Source organism: Rattus norvegicus, chromosome 1, assembly GCF_036323735.1.
Source record: "Rattus norvegicus strain BN/NHsdMcwi chromosome 1, GRCr8, whole genome shotgun sequence".
NCBI classification, from domain to species: domain Eukaryota; kingdom Metazoa; phylum Chordata; class Mammalia; order Rodentia; family Muridae; genus Rattus; species Rattus norvegicus.
Window position 1 is genome coordinate 115,960,607 of NC_086019.1, and position 27,348 is coordinate 115,987,954.

The window sequence follows — 27,348 nt, forward strand, 5'->3', positions numbered from 1 at the left end:
TAACCCAAGTGTCTTAAAACTGGCTCTGGGGACTTATTTTGCTCAATACTTAGGTTCAGCGAACTCCTAGATGACATATAAGGTGGAGAATAATGACTGACAAGTGGGACTTTGATGGTCTGGTAGATAAATGAAGAATGACTCCAATTTTCTCCGCCTTTCCTTGTGTCCACACATTTTACAGTACCTGCATTTCCACTCTCCCTGAATCTGCATTGGCCCGGGAATGGTGTTGAGCAAAGAATGAAACTTGATAAGAAGCCTGGACTGGTGGGCAGGAGGGAACAATGTAGAACAATGTAGACAAGGAACAAAGCCACCCTCCTGACTTCCTGGCTAACTCGTAATTGCTGGCAAGGGTCAGGTTGGTGCACATCAGCAAAACTGCCCCCACTGACCCATAGACATATGAGAAAGAATAAGTGATTGCCATCTCATTTTGGTTTGAATTGATAGGCAGGAATAACTGATAAAGATGACAACAGGCACCTCCAAAGACCTGTTGATCATAAAAGCACTGTTCATTAGAACAGGTGTGTGTGGGATCAGCACATGTGTGCTGTGCCTATTTAGTACGAAGGCAGACTCTTTAAATGCCCAAATAATTTTTCTAATGCATAACATTCCATATCTAATATTTTGTGAGTGCTTCAGGCAGTGATCATGGGTCTCTTTAAAGTTTTAAAATCTAATTTTTCTAGGCTCTTAGGAGACAGAAACAGCTGATTGCCACAAATTCAAGATTATCCTGAGCTACATACACATTTTCAGGGGAGCTTGGCTACAGTGTGAGACCTTGTCTCTAAAGGAAAACAAAGCAAAAGAAAAATTAAATAAAATTGTGTGTTCTTGATGAAGTTTAAAATAGCACGACCTTGGAAAATTGGCTGACAGTTTCTACAGAAGTTAAATATAGTTAGGCGTGGTATTAGATACCTTTAATACCAGGACTCAGAAGGGAGAGTTCAACCCAGTGTGGTCTACAGAGGAAGTTCCAGGACAGTTAGGGCTACACAGAAAGACCATGTCTCAAAAATAAATAAATAAAAAAGTTAAACATACTCCAACCATATGACCCAATAGTTTAAGGTATCTATCAAAAAGACATGAAAGCATACATATAAGCATGAGAGATATTGTAAATAGACATTCTATGGCAGTTATATTTGCAATTACAACAAACACACCCGGACACATCTCAAATGGCCTAATGTGAATAAGTCAATAAACAGCATTATATCGATATGATGGAAAACTAACCAGTAATTAATAAAATGGAACTAACTACTGATAGATGCTATAAAATGACTGAGTCTCTGAGAAGTAAAAGCCAGCCTTTCCTTGTACATAAAATATCTGGCAAATAAATAAAAGGAAATGGAGGTTTAGAGAGATGGCTCAGCAGGTAAGAGCACTGGCTGCTCTTCCAGAAGACCCCAGGATTCAATTCCCAGAACCCACATGGCAGCTCACAACTGTCTGTAACTCTAGTTCCGGAGGATCTGGCATCCTTGCACAGACAAACATGCAGGCAAAAATATCAATGCACATAGAAATAAATCTTAAGAAAGTCTAGAGAATGGGAAGTAGCACATAGTAGCATAAAGTGATTATTTGGGTGTGGAGAGGCAAGAAAAGCAGAAGGTTTCAAGTACCAAAAGGAAACTTGAGATGATGACTGTTTTCAGTTTTGCTCATGATGTCACTTTCATCATATACACCATATATGCTTGTGGTGGTTTGAATGTGCTTGGCCCAGGGGAAGTGGGAGGTGTGGCCTTGCTGGAGTAGATGAAGCCTTGCTGGAGAAGGTAGATGTCACTGTGGTGGTGGGGTTTGAGGTCAGGTATACAAGCTCCACCCAGTGCACAGAGTCTCCTTCCTGTCTCTCAGCTCCTTCTCTAGCACCATGTCTGCCTAGACAGTGCCATGTTTCCTGCCATGATGATAATAGACTGAACCTCTGAAACTGTAAGCCAGCACCAAATAAAGTTGTCCTTTATGAGTTGCTTTATTCATGGTGCCTCTTCATAGCAATGAAATCCTAAGACAGCACACTATATAATTGTAACCTATTATGTGCCAATTATACCTCAAAGCAATTAAATCCTATTTATTACTGCTCTAAAAACAGTCAAGATTTACTATAGTTGTTTCTTTCTTTGTTTTTTGAGACCGATTCTCACTAGGTAACTCTAGCTATCCTAGAGCTCACCAGGCCTTGAACTCACAGAAATCTACCTGCTGCTGCTTCCCCAGCTCTGAAATTAAAGGCATGCACCACCATACCTGGCGAATAGTATTTTTTGTTTTGTTTTTTCAGACAGGGTTTCTCTGTGTAACCCTGTCTTAGAACTTGTTCTGTAGACCAGGCTGGCCTTGAACTCACAGAGATCCACTTGCCTCTGCCTCGTGAATGATTAAAAGCCTGCACCACAACATCTGGCCTTTATATTTTTTTATAGTTTTTAAAACTGTGGCTAATACATAGTTTTTTTGTGTAAGTTTTGGTTATGTTATTACAAAAGCACAGAACTTCAGAACAAATCATATTTTCCACAAGCAACACCTAGCACTAGAGTTGCCCTTTCTCTACCTTGTTTTTTGGGGGGACATTGAGAGCTTGGGAGAGGTGAACTCTGGGCCTCATCAGTATTTAAAATTATTATATATTAAATATTATACATTGAACTACTATGTAACTGCTTTTCAGTTAATATTAGTTTACTTAAAGCAATAGATGACCTCGAATGTCTAAGAGCAGGGTAAGAATCACAAAAGTTAGGTAATATTCTATGACAATTGGAGGATGGTCACAGATAAAGGAAAGCAGCAGGGCCTGGAGAGATGGTTCAGTGGTTAAGAACACTTGCTGCTCTTCCAAAGGTCCTGAGTTCAATTCCCAGCAACTACATGGTGGCTCATAACCATCTATAATATGATCTGATGCCCTCTTCTGACATGTAGGTATACATGCAGACAGAGCACTCAAACACATTAAATAAAACTTTTAAAAAATTAGGAAAGAAGCAGGAATAACAATGCATGCATACTCTAAAACATAAGAGGGGGCTTTGAAAGGACCGAATTGGATTTTCAGTTCCAGAGCATAGTAACCAATCTATGTCACTATAACCCCTAAAATCTGTGATAATTGAAAATAGTCAAACTATGTCAAAATTTGGAGGAAGAGAAGATACCAAGAGCCCCGGATATCTTAAGTAACTGTAAAAAAGGTATATACTAATATTAGGGCTGTGATATTATATACAGGTAAGTTAGTTGGATCCTTTCTCTCCCTCTGGTTCACCATTTCATCTATTTACCTAGAGTGGTTGTATTTTGTTGCTTAGTTGCCTCACCACCTACTAACATAGTCCACTTCCACTCTGAACCTCATTTATTTCCTTGACTGAAAATCTCTCTCTTGGAAATACAAAGAAAGATCGTTTTGTTTTGTTTTGTTTTAATGGCATAGACAGAATCTCTACCCTAGGCTGGCCTCGAACTCATCGTGCTGAAAGTAACTCTAAACTGATCCTTCCATTTGTACCTTCTGAGTGCTCTGATGACAGTGTAGGGTTCAGGAATCGCTGAAGAAGACCCCAGACTCAAATAGTGTGCAAGAACAAAGAGTGTTTATTCTGTAGAAACAACCAGCATGCAGATGTCACCACCGCATCAAAACGGAGACCCAGACAAAGATATTTGGCCTCTTTTATAGGGAATTGGGGGAATTTTCCAGAAGGATCAGATAAACTCTAATGTGATTGGTGGGAGCCAAAACCCTGATATTAGTACAATTTGATTGGCCACTATATTAGGGTTAGATAATCTAAAACCTCTTCAGTGGGTGCCAGGATGCCCCAGATGGACTGCTTTCCTGCATCATGAATGGTTAATCACAGGACGGGCTCCACAGCACAGATGGCCTATCCGGAGATAAGAATCTCCCATTCACGTGGCTATCTTCAGGCTGTTCCTCAGGTGGGGGATTTTATTGTCTTGTTCCTGGCCTTTGGGGGTCTGCTGCTGGAGTAGATGGCTTATGGCCTAGTTTCATGGTCTGCTCCTGGTGCGCATGACCATGGCCTAGTTTCTGAGTGGAGACCTAATGGAATGAATAGACCCAAAGACATTCAACAGGAATGCATCCAGTTTCAAACTGTTTCTTGACTCTTCTCTCCACTTTTCCAACTAAAAAGCCCCTCCTGAAACTTAACATCCAAGGTTCAAAAAACACTAAGCTCAGTGTACAGTTCCATGGTAGAAGGATGGTCTCACGTGCAAGGCCTTGTGTTCTCTAGAGGGACTCTTCAAATCCTGGCCACAGTTACTCCATCTTAAAGCTCTGTATGTGCCACCCTGCATCAACACAAGCCGTTCTTCCCAAAGTTGGACAGTGTTTTCCAAGACCAGCTGAATCCTGATCGGGACAAAGTCTGGTTTTACTTATCCTTTAAGTTACTATAGTGTGTCTTTACTGCTTTTGACACTGGATAGTGCTCTGAATGCAGGTTTATATTTACTCAGCTGTAAACTTAAAGCCACATAACACAGCTTCGTGTGCATGAGATTGTAAGTGTTGGGTGACAGAAATGCTCCATGCCATGCCGTCATCCATGTTTACTTTACCAAACTTGCTGGAATCTTTGCTTGGTCTGTCTGCATCCTCCTCATAGAGAGGAATAGATGTTTCTTTTCCTCTTTAACTAAGCTAACAGGTTGAAGGGAAGAACACTAGTAAAAAGAATTGCTTTGTGTGTAAAAGGATTGATTCTATCTGCAAGGACAACAACAAAAAAGCAAGATTCATATAGGAGACAAAAGGTTTTAATGGCAAGATTCCTAGTGGTGCTTAAAGTACTAAAAAGTGCTAAGGTACTGTAATTTTTCCGAGCTTAAAATATAAAATATACAACTCAAAATATGAAAATGTGAAAATAAGAAAATGAAAATGTGCCTCCTGCTGTGGTTTGAATGAGAAGTGTCCTCCTCTACCAACTCAGGTTTGAACACTTAGCTGGAGTTGGTGGCAGTGTGGTTGGATAAGCTATGGAAGATTTAGGAGACAAAGCCTGCTGAAAATGCATTAACTGGTGGCCTGCTTCCACTCTGCTTTATGTGCATAGATTATAAAACGTCATCAGCCAGCATCTTTCTCCTACTGCTGTGCCCTGTCTGTCCCACCATGATGGAGTCTCTATCCCTCTGAAACCGAAAGCCAAAGTACTCTTTCTCCTTTAAATTGTTTTTGGTCATGGTATTTTATCTATCATAGCAACAGAAAAGTAACGGATACAGAAGTTTGGGTGAGGAAGGCAGGGGTTATTGCTGTGAAGAACCTGTGTTAATTTTGAGGGGGGTGTGGAAGACTTTGGAACATTGGACTAGAAAACAGAACTTTCTCATGAAAGCAGAATTTAATGGAGTTCAACCACTGTACTTGAATTCTACAATACATTAATTCTAAGAGTAATGCAGAAAGTGGAGGGAGAGCTCACCAGGTGTGTGAGAAGATCAAGGACTGTAGCAATTGGCCTGAGGCCATTTTTGTGATGGGGTCTGATTGACTACGTTCTGCGTTCTGCCTGTTTCCGGAGATTTTCGTGATGAGGATAAATTAAAAAATTGGACTATTTTTTATTTCCAGACAATATAACATTGTGTCTGGGATATGGTTTATTGCTAACTTCTTGGAAAGAAAACTCTTTCCTATCAAAAACTAACATTTGTATTTAAGATTCAGACCTTTGTCTCTCTCCCACCTTGTAAGGCTTTTACTCAATTGTTTTAATCCCCTGGGACAAACCATTGGCTGTGCAAAAGCCTCAGGCTCATCTCCATTTCCTTCATTTCTTTTGTGCAAATTCTTTTTGAGCTAACCAATCTCAAGAGAGTGTGGTTGGCCCTCCTGATGAGGGGAAAAGACAGTAACCTCTTGCTTTAGAATAAAACCCAAGTGCACTTCCTGCCGTGGTATGATTCCTCTTCCCAGTGTACTCTTACTTAATCAAGAATAAAGCTTTCCCATATCCCCATACGCTTCAGTTGCAGTCCTTTGACAACTCCAGCCTAATTCCTAACACTCTTACGAACATCTACTTTGAAAAGGAGCAACTAGCAGAGTAGAATGAGATGAAACATGTGTAGCTTGGAGAGGAAAAGAGAGCTGGGAAGCTTAAAGCTACAACCAAGCCCTGTGGTGAAAAGGTGTCTATCACAGACAGTGGTGCCTTTAGAGAGAAGCCTGCTACTCACCATTAGAATAAGAAGTGCAAGACCTCACCCAGCTAAGCTTCCAAATTGTGGAAGAAGGCCTAATGGGTTTCTTCTAAAAAGCAACAGCATACAAAACTTCTGTTACTCTGGAACAAGGCAGGGAAGGTTGTATCCTAAACTGGTAACTTGCGACCGAAACAGGAATAAACCTTGTAGGTTAAGGGTTAGGTTTATGGTTAGGACAGTTAAGACTAAGTTCCTGTTTGTCCTATGCTAAGTCTTTGTAAGTAAGGGTTTCTATCTGTAATTAAATACAGGACTACATAGAGAATCCCTGTCTCTAGAAAAAAAGAGAAGGAAGAGGAGGCCGAGGAGGAGGAGGAAGAGGAAGAGTTGTTCCTGCTTGTCCTGTGCAGGTTAAGGTTTCTGTTTGCAGTTTAAAAATAAGTTCCTGTTTGTGCTTGTGTTAAGTCCTTACAATTTAAGGTTTCTATTTGTAATTAAAAATAAGTTCCTCTTTCTTAGACCTGATATAAACAGCTTTGCAACCCCATCAAATGGGGTACATCCTTCCCCTTGTTCCTTCCTTTTTATGTATTTTTTTAATGATTTATTTTATGTCATATGCATTGGTATATTGCTTGCACGTAAGACTGTATGAAGGTGTCAAATCACTTGGAGCTGGATTACAGACAGTTGTGAGTTTGTCATGTAGGGGCTGAGGATTGAACCTGGATCCTCTGGAAGAACAGCCAATGTTCTAAACAACTGAGCCATCTCTCCAGTCTCTCATCTTTCTTGGGCTGTACAACAGCCAACTTTATTGCCCCTGTGAACATCTTATCTCTCCTATAAAAGGGACTTCAAGTGGCCAACAGGCACTGCTCTCTTAAAGCCCAGTTTAGGGTAAGACAGCTGGCTGGCTAATCACAGGTGCTTATCAAAATATAGCTTACTTTATTGGACAGTCATGGATTTGGTCCTTTCTCCTCATGACTCAAAGGTTTACCAGTAATCAAATCTAGCAGTGTTGTCCACATGGTACTGACTGGTCCGGAGACATGAAAAGTAAAAAAAGAAAAAGAAGAAGAGGAGGAGGAGGAGGAGGAGGAGGAGGAGGAGGAGGAGGAGGAGGAGGAGGAAGAGGAGGAAGAGGAGGAGGAGGAGGAGGAGGAGCAACTACATACAAGGATACAACCAGCCTAAGAGAAAAAATTGTGTTTTGGAGAACAAAGCTGGTAGAACATCTAAGCTTTTTGGAACTAAAGACCCAGATACTTGACACAGCTACAGGATTTGGTGTTTGCCCTGTGGGCTTTCAGACTAGCTTTGATCTAATCTTTCCCCACTATGTCTCCATTCCTTCCTTTTGTAATGGGAATGTATATTTTGTGCCTTTTAATATTTAAACTATGTAATTCATTTTTATTTTATTTTATTTCTTTATTTTATTGGAGTCGCAGGTAAAAGGTTGCTTTGAGTCTCAGAAGAGACTTTGGACTTTTGATGTGTTAAACTGTTAAAAGGCTATGGGGACTTTTGAAGTTGGACTACAGTTTTGCATCATGAGATGGCCATGAATGAATGTGGTCCAGAGGCCAACTGTGGAGGTATGAATAAGAAGTGTCCCCTGTAGGCTCATGTAGTTGAACATTTGTTCCACACATGGGGATACTGTTTGGGTAAGGTATAGAACTTTTCAGAGATAGAACCTTGCTGAAAAGGAAGTATGTCACAGTGGGCAGGCTTTGAGAGTTTATAGCCTTGCCTTACTTCCTGCATGTTCTCCCTGCTTCCTACATACAGATTTTAAAATGTGATCAGCTAGCTCCCTAGGCTCTCTTATCTCTCTGGGATTCTATACCAAAATTAATTAAACTTACTGGTCCTTAAGGTAAATGTATTTTATAAAAGTAACAAATACATCCCCTAAGCCAGATACACAAGTAAACTAACAAATGTCAAGTTCAAAGGAAATTCCTTTTCCCCAAATTAAGGTGGCAAGACAAAAGCCAGCATTCCTAGGGAACTTGTAAAGCTGCTTCCCCTCAATAAAAGAGCCATTGTCCTTACCTCCGGCAGAAGGGACATATGGAAACCTGTGGTGTCTATTAGCATCACAGAGAGCATGCTGGCTCCAAGCTCCCTCAGTGTCACAAGTACCCATCTCTTCTCACCGCCTCTCCTATCATAAACCTTCTCCAGCCCAGGAGTTTCCCTCCTCCAGCTACTCATTTCTCCCTATAACCCTGCTATTACAGCTAAGTGCTCTCTTTAGTCCCTCTCTCTCTCTCTGGGTCTTGTCTTATTCTTCATTTTCTTCACTTGCACCCCTCCCCAAGTCTAGTCAGCTGGCCATGTTCAGTCTATCACTTTCTCTCTCTGCTCTGGACCTTCCAGATGTCTCTGGCTGTTCTCTCTCACATCCACAACAAAAACCTTCTGCTGTGGTTATACCATGGAGCAGTCATGTTGTCAATTTATACAATACATATCTGCTGTATTACGGGCTGGAATGATAGCTCAGTGATTAAGAGCACTTGCTGCTCTTGCAGGGAGCCAAGGTTTGAATCTCAGCACCTACAATGGACAGTTCATCCCTGCCTAAAGCTGCAGCTCGAAGAGATCCAATGCCACCTTCTAGTCTCCGTGGGCACTGAATGCATATGGCACATGTAAGTATACTTAAGCACACGCACATATACATAATTTTTTGGAGACAAGTTCTTTTTATATAGTTCTGACTGTCCTGGAACTCATTGTAGAGACCAGGCTGGTCTTGAACTCAGAAATCTCTCTCTGCCTCCTTGAGTGCTAGAATTAAAGGCATGCACCACCATACCCAGCTTGCACATAAATAAAACAACAAAAGTGTTGGAATGATTTAGAACCCAAGAGTACATAAGAACTCCAAGCATTGGGAAAAATTCAACACATACTCAGCTAGAAATGTTACTTTATTTTAAAACATATACAGAATAATAAATATTATTGTAAAACTTAAGAGCCTTTTTATCTACATAAGGCATTTATAACATGCTATGACTACTTCTATGAAGCAAAATATAAGCAAGTCCTAGACAGTGATAAATATGTGTGTGTACTAACTGGAAACATTTTCCCCTACTACATTCATGTGAAAAAAGCTTTCACGCAACCAACATTTGGCATTCTTTTTAATCTGTTTCTCTCATTATGTTCATTTCATGAGGAAGTAATAATTATTCTTTTAAAAAGCAAAACCAGGATTACAACCGAAATGCCACACCTTTAAACTTTTGTAAAGTGCAAAAACACTGATGAGGTGAAATGCAAGGTATTATGACAAAAGAAGCATTCTGAATTTGTCAAGGTGACTCTTTGGCATTAGTGTTTCGGGAGTTCCTGACATTTGCCTGGCATCAGATAGTTGAGTATGAGGGCTCAGGTGCCCTGGTGAGCAGGAAGTTCAGCATGTCTCATGAGAAATTCAACGAAACAGAATTGATGGGACACACAGGTTACATATACAGCACACAGCCCAACGCAGCCCAACACAGGAACTCGTCATGCCATCCGGTCTTTCCATTATTTTTTTTGAAGTCCATGTTTTATTTCCTCCTTCTCCAACAAAATATGTAAACCCTTAAAACAAAGTTAACGTCTTACGGAATCATGCAAACTTTGTGCCCAGCATTCCCCTTACTTGTTTGGTGTTCAAGGTTACGTGCTCTACAGCACAGTCTTGATGAGACTCCAACGTTGCAACCTTCCAGAGCAGTTCTGAGCACACTGCTCCTCCCTTCAGTTCCCAGAGTGTTACTGAATGTATCCTCGGTTTAGAATCGGTTTTGGAGAACCTTCCTACAACTTTCGAGGTAGAAAAACCGAGGCACAGAAAGGTTAAAAAAACTCACATACATTTTCACAAATCAGGAGAAAATTGGGAAAAATGAAAGTCCTCTGGGACTGGAGAGATGGCTCAGTGCTTAAAAGCACGTGCTGCTTCGCCGAGGGCTCAGGTTGGGTTCCCAGGACCCTCTTGGTGGAGCACAACGGCAGAAGCTCCAGTTCCAAGGGATCTTTCCACCTCTTCCAGCCTTGGTGGGCACTGCATGCGGGTGGTACACATACATATATGCAGAAAAACGCCCGTATGACATGAAATAAATATAAACCTTTAAACACAAACAAATAAATAAATCCTTCCTGACTGCATGGGCCTATGACTATGCTCTTAAATTATTTTTGGGTACATTTGAAACAGATGTTTATTTACATGATCATTTTTTTCTACATAATATCAATTTTTAAATAGCTATCTTTTGATACAACAGCTGTTACTTTTAAAAATATTCTTTTGCTGCATTTAATTGTACATGAGAAATGTGTATGATAAAAAATGAGTAGTGATATTGGGTCAGATGCTCATTGCTATTCTTATAACTCTTAATCTTCTTCAATCGATAAAACAGTTTACGAATCTTGCCAGATGTGACAAGTCACTTATGAACTAAATAACAGACCCTTAAAATTCAACAGTGACAACTGTCATGTGTAAATGAGAAATACAAACAATTTAGGCCTTCTATGTGGTAAACTGGCTTATGATGTGACTGGTGTGTCAAGGAGCCTTTTAACAACTACAGAATCTAGCAGTGAATACACATAAAACATAGGAAAAATGTGGCTATGTCCTTAGAAAGTCTGTGCTAAGGATCTGATAATACAGTTTTGGTCCCTGAGAAGGCTTAGTCCTTTGTGTCAGACACACTGAGAATACTTCCTTAGATCTAATCCATATAGACATGAGGTCTTTTAAAGATCACAGAAATACTGACCAAGACCTAGTAGGTATCAGAGAGGAGTACTGCTCTCCTAGATAAGTCTGGAATAAAAGTTTCGCTGCTAACAAAAAATTTGAATATGCAGGAAGTCCAGTGTAATGACATATGCCTGTAATCTCAGCACTGGAGAGGTTGAGGAAATACGAGTCCAAGACCACCCTAGGATACACAATAAGACCCTTTTAAGGGGATAAAGAGAAAAAAATTACACAGTGGGCAGCAGTAGTCTATGCCCAGTAACACTTGTTTCAACAGACCATCTGTTTTCCTACATCTAAAAGTCACTACTTCTGAGTACTTTACAGACACCTAGAGACCAGCTTCTAGAAGTTCAGCACAGCACTGACCAAGAACTGGACTGTCAGGAACAAAGAAAGAAGATCTATGACTGCAGGGTTGCGCATGGTTCTATCAAAAGTAGACACGGGCAGCCTAGGGCTATGGCTCCAAGTAAACTCTTACCTATCGTGTATAATGGCCACGTTTGAATTCCTTAGAACCACGAAAAGAAATAAGAAAATATATGTGAAACTCAATGAAAGAAAATATCAATATATTATTTCTGTGATTATTTACTAAATAAAATTAAGCAGAACAAAAATGGCTTAAACAGTAGAAATAGAATCTAATAGTTGAACAGAGAGCAGCAAAATATATTTTATTGATATCCTAATATAAAAGACTATATTGATGGTCTCAGTGATCGGCAGGGATGCTGGAGAAGCAGTTCCTCTCCAAAGGTCCCAGTGTGGGCAGTTATGTCTTCCTCCTCTAGAACCCCGCCGCCCCCCACACCCTTTATGCAGACCAGAATAGTGTTCCACATGGTATCCTGGATCTGGGTTCCAACAGGAATCCCTAACTGATCTTATAGTTAATCAATACTTACAACAGGAAACAGCCTTTTCAAATATAAAGATATTTACTGAGCAAGATATTTTCCGTCCAAGAAGAAGAGGAGAGAAATGTTCTAAATGTCTTCCAAGTGTAGTTTCCTAAGTTGTTCCAAAATTTTTTATTTTGATGATTTTAAAGACTTGGGGAAAAGTACATAATAGGCACGTTTTCTTAAGTTTTATCAGAAGGGAAACCCAAAACTATATCATAATGAAAGTGTTTCTTTTTTTTTTTTTTTTTTTTTGTTCTTTTTTTTCGGAGCTGGGGACCAAACCCAGGGCCTTGCGCTTCCTAGGCAAGCGCTCTACCACTGAGCTAAATCCCCAACCCCTGAAAGTGTTTCTTTATGCACTCACTTTTAGAGAGAACACTAAGAGTTTCTTTTGCATTCTAGGTTTTCCCCCAGAGCTCTGACTTGGGAATTTTTAATTTCTTTTGCATTTCCATGTGAATTGTGAAAACTGAATTAGTAAAAGTAAGAATACATCCACGTGCACTACATTGAAAATTAGGCCCTATTCACGATTGTTATTTGGAAGTTAACAGTGAGTGATAACTTGTTCTTCCTGAACAAAAGCATGAAACCTACTGAAGCAATCTGCTGACCGTATGTAAATCTGGCTGTTCCAGAATGTTAGGAGAAGTATTAATTCTATAAAATTTTGTTTGATACACAAAATATTAGCCTTTGGATACTCATGGTGTAATTGTGCATTTAAACTAAGCTCCATGGTAAGTAGCAAAAATGAACGAGGTAATTTGCACATTATAAATTTCTTCACTGTACTAGTATAGCTATATCCTTAACTCAGAGACCTTTGTATTAAAATGATACTGATCTGGTTGCATAACACTTTCCACTTACGCTCTAGTCAATAAATTAAGTTTTATAGTCATAAAGATACTAATGAGTAAAAAAAATTCAAGAGCTGATACAAAGAAGAATGAACTTGAACATTTACTAACTACTGCTTTATGCAAGGTTTTCAGTTGTTTAAGTCACCTTGTTTCTGTTCTTCATAAATTACTAACTCATACACCAAGATCATCATTCGTACTTTTAATTTACTGAGTCTGACAAATGGCCAGAAAACCAGATTCCTTTATGCTAAACTAGTCTTTTACTTACTGTTTTTTTCTAAAGTTCAGGGAACTATATTTGGGTCTTTGGGGGCAGAGGGCAGGTTTGAGACAGGGTTTCTCTGTGTAGTCCTGGCTGTCCTAGAACTTGTTCTGTAAACCAGGCTGGTCTCAAACTCAGAGGCTTGTATGCCTCTGGGGATTAAAAGCATATGCCACCAACATCCGGCTATTCTTTGGCTCTTTATTTTAAAAATGACCTTTCTATCTGGAAAAGCACAATTTTGTCCTAGTGAGAAGTTTAATTGGGTATTATTAAAATTCATGTTCTACCTCACATAACTTATTTATCCAACCCCATTTTTTTTAACTTGACCTATTCTATTCAGATAAAACAAAGCAGGTTAAAACATATAACATCAAAATATGGCATATCGTAATATGAAGCTATATTGTGTCACCTTGTACCTTGCTCCAATTTTAATGCACAGGAGGGTTACTATGGATAGAAGGATCATCTCTGATCTAAAATACTGCATGATTAACAACTGTTTTCCATATAAGTAGATTGTTTTGTTTTGTTGTTTCTTTTTGATGCTGGTTATCAAGTTCAGAGCCTTGCATACAGTCAAATGGTTTAGTAAGAGGCTCAGTAAGAAAGTTTAGAAAGTTCTATCATTTTAAATGAGAAGGCTAAATTGTTTTCATCTTTGCTAGAGACTGTCTTAGAAAGTACACATCACACTTCTTAGAAACAGTCCTAAGTTGTGTTCTCATATTGAGGTGCTTTTACTAAACTCCTGTAGTGTGCACTAAAGAGACATTCTCTAATGTAACAATTTTAGTGTCAAGTTAAATAGTTTATTTCTTCTGAATGGACACAATACTGCCTGAAACAGAAAGCAGATGTTTTTCATAATGGACCCAAGTAACAGAGGTTAAATGGAAATTAAATATCTCTTCTTTCTTAATTAGTTGTCCTTAATTAGACAATATACAAGTGGGTCACTTTTCAAAGTTTTCTGTATCTTTAACTTTTCACTATCTTCCACTGAACATAGTATTTTTTAGAACAGTTAACATATACACAGTAATAGTTAAATTAAGTGAATAATTCAAATCATAAAGGCACTAAAATTGATTTGAGCTATCGGAAAGTCACCCTGTCTATAGAACTCTGCATCACTGTCATGAACTCTTCTCTCTCTGCTTACCTCGGCTTTGGGGTACGTGTAGGAGAGTCAGGTTGTTAAAGGACTACAAACAATTTGATTCACATACCACTTATTTGAATAAAATACCTGAATGCTACACATGCTTAACACAAGTACGAAGATCACTCACGTTTACTTTACAGAGCCAGATTTCACTTCCTTTTCCAAGGTACTCTAAGAACATCTCCTCTACAAAGACTAACTAGAAAGACCTCATCCTTATTTTCTGGTAAATCATGTTAAAATGTTTTAAACAAGTAATTAATGAAAGCTTCTAGGTTAATGGAAATGAAAACAGAATTTGTCTCATCAGAGAGAGTTTACACCCAAACAACCATTGGGAGCTCTGTGCTGCAGAGGTCTGGACCTCACCCTGTTGCAAAGCCTAGTGTCCACTATTAGTATATAGGCAACTCTCTCCGAGAGTCTCTTCTACTTGACATACATAGTAAGAACCACAGACCCCCTCCAATGCCTGTTCCTCAAGCCCCCACCTGTTGGCTGCATCTTAGTCTGTTTTCATATTGGATTTGTTCATCTCCCCAAGGTTGAAGTTGAATTCTTTGAACACTTGTATAAGGACAATTCCCACGGAGACAGTTGTAAATCCACAGGCCATGCCCAAGAAGTCCACCAGGCCCACATTGCTCCACTCCCGGAAGAGGATGGCTGAAGCCAGCAGGACCAGCGTGGTAAACACAACGTAGTAGATGGCCCCAAACACAGAGGAGTCGAAGCACTCCAGGGCCTTGTTGATGTACCTGAATTGGACAATGATGCTGCAGCCCAGGACAGCCAGGAGCACCAGGCACAGGCAGAGGGCTCTCTGACTGGACGGATTGTTGTGCAAGATGTCTTGGGCTGCCAACCCAATGCCCTTGGTGGAAGGCACAGTGAAACTGCCCAGCAAGGAGCAGATGCTGATGTAGACCATGATGTTGGTGGGCCCGTGGGCTGGTGCAATCCAGAAGATCAACAGCAGCAGCATGAGCAGCACAATGCACAGGTAGCCCACAAACACTGCAAGACAGGAGGCACACAGTGACCAAGGACGGCGTCCCACCAAAGACCACCCAGAGGGCAGAGCTGAACCAGTGCCTGATCCCTTTCCAGCCACCCCTTTAACCAGGGGAAGGGAGATCTAAGAGAGGACTCAACAGCTCTAACTTGAATCTATTACACCTAAGTCCATTCCACAAACAAACAAAAACGATCATACAGTTACGTGGCTCAGTGGTAGAGCACTTGCCCCACATACTCAAGGCCCTGGGTTTGAAACCAAGCATGGTAAAACAAAAATGTGTAGCCCCAAGCTACTGCACCCACAAGGATAATGTTAGGTCACAGTTGTTGCCTTGTCCGGAATGCCCATGCCCAGGAGTCTTTGCCTTGTGTCCTTTACCATCATAAGGCCTCATTATAATTCTGCCTCTGGTTGGATACAACCCTATGTAACCAGGCCACAACTACCAACTGCCCCTCTACATGGATGGAACATGCTCTAAAGAAAAAAGGAAGCCATTCCCAGGACTCCCAGGGCCAAGTCTGGAGTAGCTAAACTGTAACCACCTTCACTTACAGGAAGCCCCTCATGGCTCCCAACAGAGATGTGAGATTCTACCCTAAAGTGTCCTAACTGCTAATGTTTATATGACCTACTCCATCAGTACCAATAAAAACAACAAAAACAGGTTTAAAAACCTGAGATCAAACAAACAAAAACCACCAACCACAAAAAAAAAACAAAAAACAAAAACAAAAACAAAAACAAAAAACAAGTGGCAACTGGAGAGATGGCTCAGCGGTTAAGAGCACTGGCTGCTCTTCCAGAGGTTCTGAGCTCAATTCCCAGCAATCACATGGTGGCTCACAACCATCTGTAATGGGATCAATCCAATGCCCTCTTCTGGTGGGTCTGAAGATAGCTACACTGTATTCATATACATAAAATAAATATTTGTGGTTTTTTTTTTTTAAAAAACAACCCAAAGCTAGTCACGTGGTGGACTTAGTTTTTTTCTTACTGACTGGTCTGGGTCACCTAAGTGCAAAGGATCCTCCCAACTCAGCCTTTTTAGTAGCTGAGACTGTAGGTACAAGGCACCGCTGCATCCCACCACAAGATAAATGTTCTTCCTTCTGAGTTAATTTCGACAAATGTTTACAGAATACCTCTCACTAACGAATGATACTAAGGGCGTAACGGGGTGTAAGCTAAAGTAAAGATACTCTTAAACTGTGGCGGTGTTTAGGCCTAATTCAACCGTTACTTCAGTGGTTCTCAACCTGTAGGTCTCAATCTCTTTGAAAGGTCAAATGACCCTTCCACGGGAGTCGCTTGGACCATCAGAAAACACAGATACTGACATTATGGTTCAGAACAGTAACATAATTACAGTTATGAGGTAGCAATGAAGATAATTTTAAGACTGGGGTCACCACAACATGAGGAACTGTATTAAAGGGGCGCAGCCTTAGGAAGGTTGAGCACTGCTCTAGGGGATGCATAGGATAAGTGTGGTTGGGGTACAAAGAGAATACACAACCCTAAATTATCCTAAATTTGTCACAACTTCTGAGTGTCTCCTTGGACGTCTAGTTGAAATAGCTCATTATTTAATTATAAATTATCAGAGCTAAAGATTATATGAGTAGTCTGTATGTATATTTCATAAACATTAAAATTTTTACAAATACAACTTCCATGTAGGCTAAAGGGTGGTTATTCTTTCTCTGACTGAGACTTCAAGATTATCCTCCATTTCAGAGTCATACTGCTGATATAACTGCTCATGCTGATGGCATATGCTCAGACTAAGTCATGAACATGGTATCTCATGTCGGTTTACATCTACATCAACCAAATTTTTTCAGCACTCACACATTTTGCCAACTTCTCCTGTAGTTGTATTTGAGCATTTACATTAGAAGGTAGAATCCTGCTATGGCTTCTTTATACAGCTTATATTAAAAGCCCTGACATTCCATGTGCCAGGTTGATTTCACACGCTGGACTTCACAGATCTAGAAATCAGTGGCTATGCACATCAGTCATGTAGACATGCACAGCAACAAGAGTGCACATGCAAGCAAGCAAGCAGGCAGTGGGAGCTCCGGCCCTCGGGACTGAGAAAATACTATCTAACCCTGTATCGGAGGCAGCCTCGGGAAAAGAGTCAATGGAAGGACTGTTAAAAGCTGTCTGAGAGCTTCACCTACAAACTGGCAGACTGGCAGTGGAAGGCAGAGAGAGTGGTGCGTGCAAACGCAAAAGACTACCTCAGTGTGGGCCAGGTTTGGAGGATATGGGTATAAAACCAGAAGCAGCCCGAGCACAGGCATAGGATCAGCAGCAGGGAGTGAATGTGGATCTGGCTGGGCTTGTGCTCATGGAAAGGTGGGTACAAAGAACCTTAAAGCTGGAAGGGACAAAATCAGATGACATTTCATTCATAAGGGCCTGTAAAATCCAAAAGGCTGGTGTGGTAGGAACTGGAAGTAAAGGGTAGTGGAGACTGGTAAAATCAGGTCTCATCCAGGGCATCAATGAGGGCAGTAGAGGTGAAGCAGGTGAAGGTTTCCTGGCTAACCCGATAAAGGGACAAGGACAGCAGCCTCAGTAGCTATGTGTGAGAATGAAGAATTCACAAGCAGAAATCCTCTCTATTTTTCTGTGCTCGGCCTAAGTTTCTCATTTCTCAGATGCCCCCAGATGCATGACTTTTCAATCTGTCTGTCAAGCACGTTTCTCATCAGGGTGTTCTTTAAAGGGACTAGTTTACACCCTTTCTCTTCAATAACCTAACCTCATGAAACTTACATCATGGGCATACTGTCTGTCTATTCAGATTTGGCCTCTAAATCTGTCCTTCATACATTAAAACAGTGTATATGTTTCCTCTCAAACATAGGCTCTTGCTTTCTGAGGTGAGGCTACAAGCACTGAGAAATGTGCCCATCACAACACTGAGTATCGCCTTCTCTTTCTGCAGAGCTGTGCATCTTAGCCAGGGTCTCAACATTCTAACACTGTCATATACACTCCAGTCCCACGCGCTCTCTAAATACCTTTACAAACATTTTCTGTCTTTGGGTGTTAGGCATCATATATTAGGGGAGTTGGAAATATAATTAAGTGGTGGTTTAAATTTCCTCTAGGGCAAAAGTCAATTGTGCTGTTTGTACCTTTAGATGTGTGTGTGTGTGTGTGTGTGTGTGTGTGTGTGTGTGTGTGTGTGTGTGAGAGAGAGAGAGAGAGAGAGATGACAGACACAGAGAGAGACAGAGACAGAGAGACACACAGAGGCAGAGAGACACACAGAGAGCATGAGAGCTGTGCCATGCATGTACTAGCAGTGCTGAGTGGAATCTATAGGTTAAAGAAAAATACATACAGTTGAGAGGGTAGAGTATGGGAGCAGCAGGAGGAAAGGAATGTGGACAGGATTTTATCAAAGTACATTGTTTCTTTTTTAGAGTTTTTTAAATATATATATGGATATTTTACCTGCATGTATATCTATGTACTACTTGCATGCCTGATGCCTGAGGAGGTCAGAAGAGGGCAGCAGACCCTCTATGACTGGAGTTACAGATGATTGTGAATTACCAGATGGATGGCAGGAATCAAAACTCACTCCTCTGAAAGAGCAACAAATGTTCTTAGCCTCTGAGCCATCTCTCCAGCCCATCACATTACACTGTATATATATTATGACATTCTCAACCAACCAGTGTATTTAAAGACATCTTCAAATCAACAACAACAACAACAAAACAAAGCTGGATATGGTGTTCCATGCCTGTAATCCGAATAATTAAAAGGCTGAGGGAGGAGGGCTGCAACAAGTTTGGGGCTAACCTATGCTATATAGCAAGCACCAGGCCAGCCAAGCTACACATTGTGACTTTGGCTAAGAAAGAAGAACAGGAGGAGGTGGAAGGAGGAAAAAGGAATTATTATTATTATTATTATTATTATTTTTACTTAAGAATGTCATCAGAATTGTGTGATTTTATTTTTTACATTTTCTTAATATTTTCATGATTTAATTATACATAAGGCTGGAGAGATAGATCAGTAGTTAAAAGCTCATCCTGCCTTTGCAGAGGACCCAAGTTTGTCCCAGTACACAAATGGAGCAGCTCCCAACTGAGTGAAGCTGCAGTTCTAGGACAGTGTGACACCGTGGCCTCCAAGGGCACCTGTGCTCCTGTGTACAGAGCCATTTAAAAATAAAATAATATAACGTAGTTTTACACACACAAGTTACAAATGTGTAAGTAAGTGGGAATATGAACATGGCAGAATCATCAAAAGTAAGGGAAACGGAAATACGGCTTAGAGGCACAATGCTCATTTAGCCTGCATAGGCCGAAGTTCCATTCCTAGCTTGGGGAAAAGTAACCTACGGAAATGCTCCTCTGGAAATCGTATGAACCCTTCAGGGCACCCTTCCTAGTGCATAGAGTTGTCAACTTTTTAATGCCTCTGTCTTTATACTCATGCTCAGAAAATACTTTGCATTTTATGAGAATGAGGAAATAGTAGAATGTGAAGTGTTTGCAGAGATGGTGGTTTGAATGAAAATGCCCCCACAGATTTGTATACTTCAATTCTTGATCACCAATTGGTGGGATTATCTGGGAAGGGTTAGGAGGTTCGGCCTTGTTGGAGGAGCTGTGTCACTGGGGGCATGCTTTGAGGAGTCAAAAAACCCATGGCGGTCCCAGCGCTGTCTCTCTGCCTCCTGCCTGTGGGTCAAGGCATGAGCTCTTAGCTATTGTGGTCAACAGTCGTTTGCTCCATCATCATGGACCCTCTGAAACCATAAGCTCAATTAAATGCTTTGTTTCAAAAGCTGTCATGTCCATGGTGTTTTGCTGCAGCAACAGAAAAGCAACAGGCCTAAAATACCAAAGGGAAATAAAGTCTTAGCTAACGTCAAGGAGTTCTCCAGGCAATCAAACCAAACTTAGAGGACCTCTGAAAACTGGGTTAGGCTTGTACTCACAGCCAATCTGATGTACACACAGAAAATGGACAGCCAATCAAGGTCTGTGGTGAAAAATCAGAGCAGACATTGTATGCCTGCCCTGTCGTAAAGCGTCAGGACAGAGTGGTAGTACCAGATGTCTGGCTTCCTCGGGAAACGCACTTGGCCACCCTGCTAAAAAGGACTTACCTGGATTGGTCAGCTTCTCCTCCAGCTCAGCCTGACTGGTCACGCTCTCGGACTTGGGGGAATGGATGATCAGCACGACAGACCCTGCGCAGCTTAGCAGACACCCCAACTTGCCCAAGATGTTGAGCTTCTCCTTCAGAAGGTAAGAAGCTAAAATGGACCTTCAATTAAATGAAAGAAATCATCACAATTTAAGTCAAACTTGTTTCCACTGGTTGAAGACACTTTACCTAAAAGATTCATACTTTCTTTATAGGCGTATCTTATCTTTGTTGACTTTTTAAAAAATGTTTTTAATCAGTATTTTGGCACTGGGAATCAAATCCATGGCCCCGCATCTGCTTAAACACTGAGCTACACATACACCCAGCCCATGATTTATTTTTTACAAACAGAAAAACTAACTTTCCCATTAGATATTCACTGAAGTTTGTTTTTCAGGACAATTGGGTTTTTGTATCATTTTCATGCATAACCAATATGTAGTTTATAACATCTTAAATCATATCACTGTATAATATCTTAAGTTACCTTACAGATATAAAATATATGAGAAGAAATTTTATGATTGACCAAAAATAGAAATATTCCTTCCTTAACTTACAAAAAGCAAATAACAGACACAAACACAAAATGAAAAAATAAAACAAAACAAATAAATACAGAGATGCTAACAGCAACTAAAGTACTGAAGGACTGTGAGTAGTTACTCTATATAACATTCCAAACTTTAAAAAACATTTAGCACTCCTTTTTTTCATATACAAATAAATTTCATATACAAGTATAAATTCATAAAATATCGATGTGTTCATCTCTTATTTCCCTTTATAACATCAGGATACAACCTGAATGGGAAAAAATGGGCTTCTGCCAGGTCATTCCTGTTTTGCTGTTATTAATACCGAAGATACTCAGAGGACATGACCATCCAGGAACAGGGTGCAACGGGTTCATGGTTATCCTGGACTACTTTCTTTGGGAAACAGTCCCCAGACAGGATCCACATAGAAGGTAAGGCTATAAGCTAATGAAGAAGCAGGAGAAATGTCCCTCAGTCTTGCTGAAATTAACTGACGATAGACAATTGACAGGGAAAAAAGTACCCAAAACCATTTAGTGTGTATTACCATTCGTATATTTTAGGGACACGAAGACAACGAGACAGAATGTCGCTGTGTAGCCCCAGCTGGCCTGGAACCCATGGCAGTCCTGTGCTTTAGTCTCCCATGATCCTCTACACTTAGTCAGTTCACATCATAAATGTCCGTCAATGGCTAGGCATGAAAGCAGTTTCCAGCCCGCAGTGTTATTGGGAAATTAAGTCATCGGAAAGGAAAGGCAGAGGTCTCAAGTGAGAGAAGAAGGAAATGGAGATGGAATAGAATATGACAAAAGGGCAGAAGGAAGGGCTGCCTTGGTGTGAGCAAGCAACCAGCAAGCAGAAAGTGGCCTGGAGAAAGATCAAAATCCATGCATGAAGAAGGGTTATAACGAAACCCATCACTCTGGGTCTCAATTACAAAATGAATTAAAAATATTTATGAACAAAACCCAGAAAAATTAAAGGAAAATTAAGGCAAAATGGTTAGAAAGTAAACGTTGCCTTCCCCAGGGAGTGAGAGAGAGTGGTATGTGGCTGCAGGTGAATACCTGAAGAAGTGACTGGACAGGGCTCCTCTCAGCTCTGGGAGGAGGTAGCCTCGCGTCACAGTAAGTGAGGGACAAAAATCCTGTCTTTTGCAGAGAATCAGTTCATCTGTTCAGATGCCCTTAGAAAAGCAGACAGACAGGGGTCCGGTAAGGCGATGATGAGCTTCGACTCTTTAGACTCTCGAGTCCAGTGGCTCTCCTTTCCTAGTTATTCAGATACTGGGGCTGAGAGCGGGGCATGCAGTTAAGACTAGATTTATTTTGGAAGAAATGTATTCGGCCATATAAGTGAACTGAGAAATCCTTAACTTGTACTTTGTTAAATAAAAAGAATTAAAGATGACTAGACAGACCAGGGGCAAGAAAGCATGGGTAAGAGACCTGAGTTGGAAAGCTCACACGGTCAACACACCACACTTGGGACTATCACTTTCTGAAGTGTCCACCTCCTGCCTTATAATGCTACTTTGTGTAATGCAAACAGCATAAATACTATACTGTACCTACAGTTTTGTCCTAATGGAGGCCTAGTGCTCCAGTTTGGAAAATAAACTGCATTGCTGACATAATAAGAAAACCATGCCAAAACATGCCTGTATTTTAAATTAGGGCTGGGATGGTTTAAATGGCACCCAGAGGCTCATATTTTTATCTACATGATCCCTAGTTGGAGGAACTGTTTGCAAAGGGAGAAGGGGGTGTGACCTTGCTGGAGGAAGGCTTTGAGGTTTCAAAAGGTGGAACCATCCCCAGTGCTGTCTCTGCCTCCCGCTTATGGATCAACAGATGAGCTCTCAGCTGTCCCTCTGCTCTGCCATTCTGGACTCTCACTCTCTGAAACTGTGTGTCACAGCAATAGAAGAGTAATAAAGTGGGGTTGGGGATTTAGCTCAGTGGTAGAGCGCTTGCCTAGGAAGCGCAAGGCCCTGGGTTCGATCCCCAGCTCCGAAAAATAGAAGAAAAAAAAAAAAGGGCCCGCCATGAACAAATGCAGCAAGACAATGAGCCTGCACCACAAGGCCACATCACCTCCCACCACAGTGCAAAGGACCAGATTGCAGTGGCCACATGTAAAGGTTGGTATTGATGACTTATAAGAGTTTTATATATTGAAGTACAAGTTCCTTATCATATACGTAATTTGAGAAATTGTGAATTTTCTTTCTCGATGGCAATTTCTGGAACATGGTTTTAAAATGTGTGTGTGTGTGTGTGTGTGTGTGTGTACGCACAAACATTCTATAGTATGCATTTGGAGGTCAGAGGACAACTTGTAAGAGTCTATTCACTTAATGTGGCCTATAGGACTGAACTGAGGTCATCCATCCATCAGATTTGACAGTAAGCTTGGTGGCAGTAAAGATCAAGTTTGTTTTTACCTGCTAAGTCTTCTCACTAGGTCACTACTTATTTTAAATTTATTCTTTTTATCAATTTCATACATGATACCATGCATCTTGATTGTGTCTACCTCAACTCCATGCTTACACTCACTGTGGATATCTCAAACAAGTCTCCCTCCAACCTTCATATTTCTCTGCAGAATAGAGGTTTTAATTTTGGTATCTGGTTTATTTCTTTCTTCATGTGATTTTGTTATCATACTTAAATAACCCATTGCCTGATTTAAAAATTATAGTGACTTAAACTGTTTTCTTCTAGGAGTCTGCTAGTTTTAGTTCTCAGACAGATTTGAGTTCCTTTTTGTGTGGGAAGGGAGGCAATACCTTTGAATATCTGCATGCCAGTGTCCTGCTTGTTGGCACCATACAGGTTGTTTCTTCATTCTGGCACTGCTGGGATCAAGCTTAGGACCTTACATGTGCTCAGAACAATGCTGAGTAGACATGGCAAAGGTAAATACAGGTGAGCTCCAGCCCCAGTCCTTCAGCTCTAGTTTTGAAAGCCTAGTCTTTCTTATAGAGTTAGTTCAGTATTTCTAGTAAGAAATACGTGTAAGACTGTAAGTGTATCTCTGAAATCGCAATCGCATTTTCATAGATTTGTATGCCTGACCTAAGCCAGTTATTAGGTGTTGATTACTGCAGTGTTTATTTGAGATGAGGGCTCAGTATGAATCCCAGTCTCATCTCAATCATGAAGTCCCCTTGCATCAGCCTTCCAAGTGCTGGGCTTACAGGCATACACCACAGCACCCAGCTTCATTACTATGTTTTGAAAGAAGCCTTGAAATTAGAAAGTATCATTCCTCCAGCTTCCTCTATATTTTCAAGATTGTTCATCTATTTAAAGTTTTCTCCATCTGCATATAAATTTTAGGAACAGTGTGCCAATTCTATGAAGAATTCAGATGGGATTTTGATAGAGTTTTGCTCAACCTACAGATTAATGAGAGCACTACCATGGTAATATTTTTTTCTGGTCTGTAAATATGGGCCATTACTACATCTCTTTTAAATACACTCAGGAATATCTTTTGGCATCAGCACCTGCTTGCAGACTGTGAAAGACTTTCATAGTTTTCAAAGTATGGCTGCCCTTTTTTTGTGAAATTTATTCCTATTTCATTTACTTTGGTTCTACTAGATATGAAACTTTAATTTTTATTAAATATTTTTTTATTTAGCCCACACATGTGTTTTTGGACTCCATAAACTGGATTCTATTCCCTTTTCTCTAATTCCTTCCCATTCCCCCTACTTTTCTCTCCCATTGTCACGTTTTCGTTTTTCCTTTTACACACCTCCTCCTTTCCTCCCCTCCCTTTAATTTAATACCAACTGAATACATTTAACACTGTCTATATGACCACAGTATGAGACTGTCTGCATGGAACAGACTCTCAGGGCCAGTATCTCTGAAGAAAAGTGATTCCACTTCTCCCAGGATCCATCAGTATTGGAACATGCTATGAATTCTATAGGGAAAGAGAAATAATAGTTTTACCCAGATGTGAACCCTAGAGCTCCAATAATGGTTGACCTTGGCAGGATAAGCCTGCTGGAATAAGAGTGGAAAAGATGGTATGGGACTAACCAACCACTTTATGTACCACAAGATGGAACCCACGCCTAGAAGAATTAACCCCAAACCAACCAACCAAAACCCTGTGTGTGGCTAAAACCTAGTACTATCGTTCCGCTAAATGGACATATTAATAAACTACCTCCGAAGTTCTTGGCTTTCTAACCATAAATGAGTAAGGGAAGCTTCTTTTTACAGTGGATGGTGATTAATAGAGAGACCCACAACTGATCAATGTGCGGAGATCAAAAGACTGTGGAATGCTCAGTTCTAAGTGGAACATTACACATGTATCATACCTCTTCCTTCAGAGATCATTGCAGACAAAGGGATAAGCAAAAAGGTTCTAAGAGCCAGAGGGGTTGGGTGTCTGTACAGAAACTGGTTTTACCTGCCTTAAGAGTTACATTAATAACATGTATGAACTCCAGTGGTTGTGACTGCACAAAATCAAGCCAGACAAAATCCCAACATGGATGGAGGAGGGGCTCATAAAGTCTCATCCAGAAACAGGAGTCAGTTTTCTTCAGGGATGATGCTCCAGGGAGGCGTGTTCCAGGAGATGGTACTACATCCGGGAACACACAGGCAGCATTATGTGGACGTGGTGGGCCTTTCTAAAGTATATGCATATAGATTGAAGGAAAATATTGGGAGGGATCGGAGAGAAACTAGAGGTGGGGGAAGGGAAGGAGAGATCTGATCAGATGCATTATATGCATACATAAAATTCCCAAACAATACAAATAATCAGTAAATATTTTTGTTCCTTGCCTTTTCTTTTTTGGAGCTAATTTTTTAAATTAAGAATTAGAAATTTGTATTTTTTCCTGAAACAGTGTCAGTAGATTCTCTAGGAATGTGTCCGTTTCTCCTAAATTACCTAATCTGATGCCATATAATTATTTTCACTTCTATATAGTTGTAGAAATGTCCCTACTTTATTTCTGGTTTTAGTAATTACAGTATTGTCTCAGTCCATTTCTGTTGCTATAAGTAAGTATCCCAAACTGGGTAATTTACAGAGAACAGGGGCTTATTTAGATCAGTTCTACAGGCTGAGGATGTAAGGGCTTAGCACTGGATCTGCTTAGCACCTGACTCACATGGCCGAGTGGAGATCATGGGGCAGGGTGAAGCAAAAGCAGGAGCTCAGGTCTTTCCTTCTTAAAAAGCTACTGATGCAGTCATCCAGACCACCCTCCTGACCTCATCTACGTCACGTGCTTTCATCACATTCACACCCTTGGTCACCGTCACAGACACGAAGTATTTTTCACCTGTTTGTTTTTGTGTAAATGGGTTTATGCCTGCATGTATGTCTGTGTATCACATGCATGCCCAGTGGCTGTGAGGCCCTGAAAGCAGAATGTGGACAGCTATGGGTTTCCATGTGGGTTTCCATGTGGGTGCTGGGAACCAAACAGTCTTCTGGAAGAGCAGCCAGTGCCCTCAATCATGGAGCTATCTCTATTAACGCTCACCTTTTCCCCTATTAAATTTGGACACATGTATTCTGAAGTTGTTTTGTGTGCATTTAACTGTTTATATTTTCCAGAAGAAGTGACCAATTTAGCATAAAATGTCCTTCGGTAACATTTTGTTGTTGTTGTCGTACAATCTGCCTTGTCTGGTAGTTTGCTTTTCTTTGCTTTTTTTTTTTTTTAAAGATTTATTTATTTATTATATATAAGTACACACTGTAGCTGTCTTCAGATACACCAGAAGAGGGCATCGGATCTCTTTACAGGTGGTTGTGAGCCACCATGTGGTTGCTGGGAATTGAACTCATAACCTCTGGAAGAGCAGTCGGGTGCTCTTAACCGCTGAGCCATCTCTCCAGCCCGTAGTTTGCTTTTCTAACATACTCATAGCTATTATTTCAATAACATACTATGTCTTCTTTTTTATTTAAAAATATTTTATGGAGAGGGCATACATGTCATTTGGCTTTGTGGCGAGTTCTTTCAACAGGACCTGTGTCCTCCTACATCCACCTGTTTTTTCTGTTGAACATATGAATTGCTTTGTGTATGTCTAGAGAGACTTAGGAAGGGGATCAATGTTAATGGCATGGAGTAAGCAGAGGCCAGGGACACTGCTAAACAACCACAGTATACAGAACAGCTTTCTTTAATTCATCCAACAAAGAAATATCTGACCTCAAATGGCAATCTTGCCAAGATTAAGAGAGCCTGATTCAAGAAAGTCAAGGAAAGAGAAAGTAAGCTAAAAAGTTCAAAGAGTATGTCTGGGTGAGGTCCTTGGGCGCTAATTAATATGATA

General features: G+C 40.5%; 1 protein-coding gene and 1 long non-coding RNA gene across 8 annotated transcripts in view; one reads left to right on the plus strand and one right to left on the minus strand.

Annotated features, from left to right (window-relative positions):
* Nucleotides 1-27,348, minus strand: part of Nipa1 (NIPA magnesium transporter 1) — a 402,283-nt gene that overhangs the window by 352,386 nt on the left and 22,549 nt on the right. The window contains exons 5-6 of one of the 3 annotated variants that reach the window (XM_039112586.2): nucleotides 20,425-20,585; nucleotides 9,162-15,259 (exon numbers count right to left, since the gene is read on the minus strand). In XM_039112586.2, coding sequence (XP_038968514.1) covers nucleotides 14,748-15,259; nucleotides 20,425-20,585 — 673 coding nt within the window. In that variant the 3' untranslated portion in view covers nucleotides 9,162-14,747. Of the gene's footprint in view, nucleotides 1-9,161; nucleotides 15,260-20,424; nucleotides 20,586-27,348 lie in introns of those variants that run through there. The other 2 variants (NM_001107519.1, XM_063262421.1) reach the window with 2 other exon arrangements.
* Nucleotides 1-27,348, plus strand: part of LOC108348727 (uncharacterized) — a 38,369-nt gene that overhangs the window by 603 nt on the left and 10,418 nt on the right. The window contains exons 1-3 of one of the 5 annotated variants that reach the window (XR_010060150.1): nucleotides 7,379-7,832; nucleotides 8,778-8,897; nucleotides 21,265-26,784. This is a non-coding gene — a long non-coding RNA (uncharacterized LOC108348727). Of the gene's footprint in view, nucleotides 1-6,539; nucleotides 9,755-21,264; nucleotides 26,785-27,348 lie in introns of those variants that run through there. The other 4 variants (XR_010060163.1, XR_010060155.1, XR_010060161.1 and 1 more) reach the window with 4 other exon arrangements.